The sequence below is a fragment of the Lingula anatina genome, chromosome 4 (assembly GCF_051362555.1).
Source record: "Lingula anatina isolate TDL-2025a chromosome 4, LinAna3.0, whole genome shotgun sequence".
Classification (NCBI taxonomy): Eukaryota; Metazoa; Brachiopoda; class Lingulata; order Lingulida; family Lingulidae; genus Lingula; species Lingula anatina.
In genome coordinates this window covers 14473012-14479935 of record NC_141770.1, presented here as the reverse complement: position 1 = coordinate 14479935, position 6924 = coordinate 14473012, and the positions used below count along the sequence as shown (strand labels likewise).

Below are 6924 nucleotides of genomic sequence, written 5' to 3'. Positions count from 1 at the left end.
ATGTTTGTGTTTGTGGTTTTCCTTTCTTTTCAAAGTAATTGTTCTTCGTTGCTATCAGAGCTGTAACGTTAGCCAAATCGAGGTAAGGCACTGAATTTTCAGCATACAGTGTCCAGACGGTGATAAGTAACGTTCGGTCTGCCAATCGGATGTATTTGCAAGACGTGAGAAAATAAAGCTCCCCTATGATTTCGCATCAAAAATTGCGAACATCAGAAGCGCAAAAGGCGGACTAAAAACAGCTGTTATGGATCTTTGGAATATCTCTAGTGGCAAGGAATTCAAACACTGCACTATTACTTCCTGAACATGGGGTTTCAAAATCTTTAACATGGTCTCTAAGGAGTAATGAGACGTATAAGTGAGATTAAGGAGAATGCTATTTTTATTTTTTTTAAAGACTTTCGAGCAAAACCAGACGGGAAGCAAACGTTTATTAGTCCCGACCTATTAAGCAAACTTGACGGAGACGAATAAAGATATTGCGGTAAAACGTGAAGGCAATGCAGACAAAGTTGGTAATAAGTTGTTCAGATGATACTTCTAAAGTTTGAATCGTAAATATCGCAGTGCTGTTAACCCCGCTCTTGCTCTGTTCTGAATTTCACTGGCTTCTGGAAACCCGCCTGTATCATGGACATGTGTCTGCCGTTACTGATAATGGAAGAGAGATCCCAGTTACTTCAAAAAGTCAGGGGGTGTCCCGCTTGAAACTCTAGTATGATGATTGTAATACCTTACCCACGCCAAATCGATTGCAAAGGCATCCAAGTCTCACTGAATATTGTGATAAGGGTTGTATGACATATCGCTCCACTTGAGTACTCGTTAAAATGAAAACTACACTTCAGGGTTCGCTATAGTGACATTGAGGCATCTCCATCACAGTTAGAGACATCAAGAGGCTCAAAAGAAAGTATTGTACTGAAACGGCCCATTACTATGTATTATTCTGTTCAGACAGGTGTCAGCATATATATATATCAGCGTATTCTATTCGAAATTTGGGACTTTGGGTGGGAAACACGTGCACGTACGATTTCTCTTTAAATTTGCATGCACTCACCACGCACTTGATATACACGGTGGCATGCCGAGCGATAGTGAGCACCTTTTTTTTTTAATAAAGTGCATCTTTTAGTACATACTCATGTTTTTACACGCGGAAAAAACTGTATATGTACCACGTCGCTGACTCATGACCGTGACCGGCAATTAAAATTGTTTGCCTTTCATGTCGCTTCCTAATGCTATTATTTTGCCCCACAAGCAACTTTTTAAACTTTTATATCTTCTGTATTATTCATTTGCCTTTATTTTGATAATTTTTATCCTTCGATCTGTTACTTGTATATGTCTGGTTAATGTATAGGTTGAATAACGCTGAACAACAAAAATCAATGAATAGATCATTTTCACCTGCGACACAGTCATGCAACTGTAAAGTCTGTAGATTTAATCTTCTTCTAATATATTGCAAACAGAGGTCATTACCTATCTGCTAAAGCTAGGTCCGAACATAATTGTTCTTTGTTTTAATGGTAATGATATTTTAGGAGCCAGCATCTACAGTGAAATATCTGTTTGTGTGGGGAAAAAATTGACCAAAATTATCTAGATAACTATAAATCTCGATCTAAAATTATTTCCTGCATAGAATAACAAATGACATTGGCTAAAATAAATGTGCGAGTAATTTCTTTCACGTGGGCGAATTTATTGCCTAGAATACGATTCGTTTGGATCTTTAAAAGGCAATATTGGATGCGCTCGAAAAATGTTGCGTATTTCCTACAATCTTTGCTCAGACTTATCCCGAAACATTTTCATTCTTTATGGTAAATGTCAGCGAAGAATTGAAGACTTGGAAATCAGTGATTATATCGATAATTTCTGTATAGAACCCCACACCACATTTTGTAAGTCTCATCCGCCGACACGCGAGAAAGCAGATTTGGCCCTCTTTTAATTAATTGAAGGAATAATTAATTTATTAGGAAATTAATTAAAGGAAGTTCTACAAAAATGAGAAAAACGAAAATATTCACCCACAATCATGCTTCATATATTTCTAAGTGCTACAAATCTAACGTTTTTTTTTTTAATAACAATAAATAAAATAAATAAATAATCAAATCGAGTGTGACTACTGGAGAGGGGAAGCACTAAATTTGGCCCAGGAAAAAAAAACCGAGATCGTTGACGGTAATATAAATACTACCGCTATCTGCCTGATGAAAATAGAACAACGGAAACCAGAACTGCAACTTATCTGAATGATATTTAACATTAAGTAAATGCTTTCCCCAAAGGGAGCATCATTTTGCAAAGCACCTGGTCGTTATAGTCTCAAGACATTTGGTTTCCCCTTTTTCTGTAAAACTGATCAAACGAAAGGGTGAGATTGTAGGTTTCCGGTTTAACACGAACAGTCAACGACATGAATTACCTGAAATACACGGTATTGGTGTTTCTCTTTTTCTTCTCTTTTTTTCCCGATAGTGCTGTATAGAATATTGGGCTATTTAACAGAGACTTGGGTGACCCGCACAGAGTGATTATGTCTCTAATAACACGCTCTTTACGTGTTCGTTTCTCATTAAGGTTTAGAACTTCATCAATCACGCCTATCTCGAGTGATTTCGCACCCCATCATTTGGTGCGTCAGTAAGGGCGTTTTTAAATTCGTTTCGATCAGTAAGACTGGTATTGATAAGGGTCCACGTATGAGGGGGCAAAGTGTTTTCCATTCCGCCAGACAAAAAACTTATCCGGCTATGTACTGCTCTATCTATCACATTTACATTGAAGTCTTAGTAAATCAAGTAGTTTTGTACTGTTCTTTCCATCAATTTACATTTCAGTCTCAGTAAATCTATCAGCTTTAAATGATGGTAAAATTATTCACAAGTTCATCGTGAAATTATAGCATAAGAATAAGCACTTTTTTCTAAAAGCTTTCAAAGGGATAATTCCCCTTGCAATCATAACTGAAAGCGTATGTATTGTTTTACATTTTTTTCATAAAAGTGTGATCATCAAACCGATGAACATCAACCGGTTTTCTCAGGACGCGGATCGATGTGATCGGCCAAGCAGGAAATTGACGTTGAAATAGATACATGGTCGGGGAAATTGCCTATGCAATAAATCCCGTTTTAGGAAATTAATTGAGGGAATGTAAATATTTATTTACAGGAATGATCACGAGTAGTACGTACAGGTTCGGCTCTTGAAGATCACTGCAAACCCAGGTCGGTTTAAGAAATGACGGGAAATAATATGCCGGTGAAACGAGTAAAATAATTCATCATTGGAATTCAATCTAGGTGAGCGCTTATCTAGATTACGCCCATCTTTTTCCGGGTGACTTCAAATCCCTCACTCTCTCTCTCTCTCTCTCTCTCTCTCTCTCTAAAAAAAATTGTAAAACACATCGAGAACAATAGTTATATAGTTTTATTCTTCCCGTACAAGTTTACTAAAACTGTATCATATAATTATCATCAGTATGTGTAAAAAAAAACTAATTCTTATGTTGTAATACATCTGAGGTCAATATCAAAAATGGCATCTACAATGAATCTCCGTAGAGAAAGTTTTGTGAAATATGGAAACATAAATGTTGATCAATATTTGCACATATCTTGATTTTGTGCCTAGCTATAAACGATTGCTCGGGTCACGCTGACACCAATTCACCACTCCACTAACCTCGGCTATTATCGCCACCGTTCCGGATTTAGCCGAGGTCTGTTTCTCATTTGACACTTGATCTTGATGAGTCACTTATATCCAAAAGCTATTACATGTGTAACCTGTTATTGCAGGTGTTATGCACCGCTTTAAACAAGCTCACGTCTGACAGTTTGAAAATAGAAAAGTCCAAAACACATACATGTACATATGAGCATTAAATTTTAATATGATAAACTTTCGTCTCTTTGTTTAAACCAAGGTACTGTGTTAAATGATCATCTAACTGCGTCTGGTAAATAATACGCCAGGTAAATAATATAAAACATGAAAATCCGTAACGACATTTATTCAATGATTATAAAAATGCCTTGAAAACTGACTAGCATCAAAAACGATAAAAATGTTGAGATAATACCGGTACATTTATAATAAGTATTTCCTAGCGATCCTTGATTACAGAGGTTTTAGTCTGTGCTATCTGAAACATTCATTGTCTTTTTAATTAGTCAAAAGAGACTGTATACAAAAAGGCGCCACATAGTAAGTTAAGTCTATGGGTAGCCACGCTGCTAAATGTTAATTAAATTAAAATGTAGACATTTAAAGGGCGTGGTTGCAAAGTACTCCTCGGTCCGCATCTATCGGACCTGTATTAGACGCAGTCTTTTCTAGTCAAATCAACAACTACAACTTCATGACGGTATACTTAACTTGAAGTTGGTTTTAAGAAAACGACAAAAAAATTCCTGATTCATTTGTTGGAATTCACCATGCACTCACGACCCGAAACCCTCGAGCCAACGGTTTCTGCAATAATATTTTCTATGAAACATGTTCGAATATCTTCCAGCGGGGAAATTAAACAGAACGTTAGCGTGATCACTGATGATATTCAATGGGATCACGGCCTTTCTATAATTCCATCGTCTCTGCAATTCCATATCGCTGAAAATGTTCTGATATTTTTCTTGCATGTGTTGCCCTTAGCGTCATGGCCTCTATGAGAGATTTCATGTTATTGTTCGCTGTTGCCGTGGAATGAATGAAAGACGTCAGAGACTCCAGCCCACGTATAGAAAGGTTCACATCCAGACCTAAAATGTGAATAAATAAATAAATAAATAAATAAACTTAAATATGTCGCTGTTTTCCATTTTCGAAGACATGTACGGATGAATTTTTTGGATTTTTTTCGAAAACAGGGAATAAAACATAGATCTGTATGATATTAAAATATGGGTGTTTTCCGCCATTTATAATTACATATGAATACGAAGAGAGATTAAACAACTGGAATGAAATCAAATCATGTTAGGAGCGTTATAATGGCGGGGTTAACACGCGTTAGACTAAGAGTACATATCACAACGTGAGATTAATTGGGGTAATTATCTCTCCTTTAGTTTTTGACCTTTTCAACAAAACCGCACGTTAATGGAAATTAAAAGTGAAAATCGTTTCACGGGGGCCCAGGAAGATTACAGTAAGGTTGTTCCATCTTTACAACAACAACAACAACTTTGTTTTTCGGAACTCATCTATGAAAAACATACAAAAACTTAAATAACGTTACATGACGTCAAATTACATCATGCGTGTTATTGTTATTATTATTATTATTATTATTATTATTATTATTATTATTATTATCTTCTCTGTCCGATCAGTAGAATGTTGGTGGTGTGGGGTGTGGGTGGGGGTGGGTGTGATGGTGGGGGTGGGGGACCTACCTGAGTGGAAATTTAACGTCCTGGCTGCATCACCTTCGCATGTCACAACGATGTCTTCATCTTCTAAGTACATCACAGTCTCTCGCCTCCAACAGAGTTTGATTTCGAACAAACGCGGACTGAATTTAAGCTTCTTCAGTGCTTGGAGATCAGTGATTTTGCTTTCCGTGTCTGTTTTGTAAGTATTGAAGCACTCCTTGAATATGTTTCGCATTATCTAAAAATGAAAATGATCGATTTTTTTGATAACACGAATTCATTTGACAAACACTGATTAAATCATCAGGTTCTGTGATGTTGCTCTTCCTGGAAATGAAAAGAGTGTCAAAAATAAGATAATTATCGGGATGTACATCGTGAGATTTTCGCCCACTCTGGAACATCATTACTAAGGCATGGTTTTAGCCTATCGTGATGAACGATTTTCGACTTTTTTTTTTTTGTGTGTGTGTGTGTGTGGGGGGGGGGGGGGGGTCCTTATTTCAAACATGAGGTCACTCGGAATTTTGACAACAGCAAGGGATCTCTTCCACTTCTGCGTCTAATTTTAGCAAAAAAAAAAAGGCTGATTCTTATAATAATGCTTCTGTTCTTTCTACCAATGTCCCTTTGTCTGGATAGGCCGGGAGTTTGCCTGATGGGGTATATGGGTTGCCGATGTGTTGTAAACTTGTATTTCATGAAATAATGGACTTCAAGGTAAATGTGGAAGGGGTCAATCCTAAAAACGAGATCAGGAATGAATGGTAGTGGTCTGCCAGGATACCAGGACTAACGAGACAGATGCAAAAAGGGGTCTGAACATACGCTGCTGCTACTGCTATTCTGGGCAACGGCAAAGGTTGTAGGATGAGGAAGAGGAGGGAGAGGAAGATACTGTAGAAAAGCTGTTAGTTTATGGTCTAAAAACTTGAATGATACCGTAAACCAGCTGCACACACACGTGTATATACTTACAGAATGGTCAAGCGCCACCTTTAGCGCCTTGATGAGATTAGAATCACATTTTGGCACTGCCAGGGACATGTAGCGCTGCCGATCACTCCCGAATATTTTAAGGCTGAAGCCGCATTTTTCATCGACTTTGAAGTCTTTGCCATAAAAGGCAGAAAGGTCAAAGGTCAGACCATGAACCCTGATTTCGGGAGAAGGGACAGGTCTTTGGTCAGTACGTTCAATGCCCGCTACAGCGCCATAATATTTGCACGATTGTTGGGTCCACTCTTCTCTGAGACCCAGCGTCCGTGCCGCTTGACCATTAAGACCGTCACATGCGATGACCATCACACGCCCTGGAATCTTCTCCAGTTCCGATATGGAGTCTTTGGTAAACTGTAAGAGATTAAAAATTTGAAAATTAAAAAGGCATGCCTCTCACCATTTTTACTTTTTATAAAATTCATAAAAAATATTTATCAAAAAAAGAGACTGCGCATTATCGCAACAGTTGGATATAATAAACTACCAGTGGTGTAATCATCTCGTGAGACTGTCC

At 37.7% G+C, this 6924-nt stretch overlaps 1 protein-coding gene across 4 annotated transcripts in view; it reads right to left on the bottom strand.

The window, feature by feature from the left end:
• Positions 1-3441: 3441 nt before the first annotated feature.
• LOC106156401 (uncharacterized) overlaps positions 3442-6924 on the bottom strand; it is a 30638-nt gene continuing 27155 nt past the window's right edge. For all 4 annotated transcript variants that reach the window (XM_013531636.2, XM_013531635.2, XM_087011372.1 and 1 more), the window contains 3 exons: positions 6387-6761; positions 5430-5646; positions 3442-4793 (listed from right to left, as the gene is read on the bottom strand). In XM_013531636.2, coding sequence (XP_013387090.1) covers positions 4612-4793; positions 5430-5646; positions 6387-6761 — 774 coding nt within the window. In that variant the 3' untranslated portion in view covers positions 3442-4611. The remainder of the gene's footprint in view (positions 4794-5429; positions 5647-6386; positions 6762-6924) is intronic.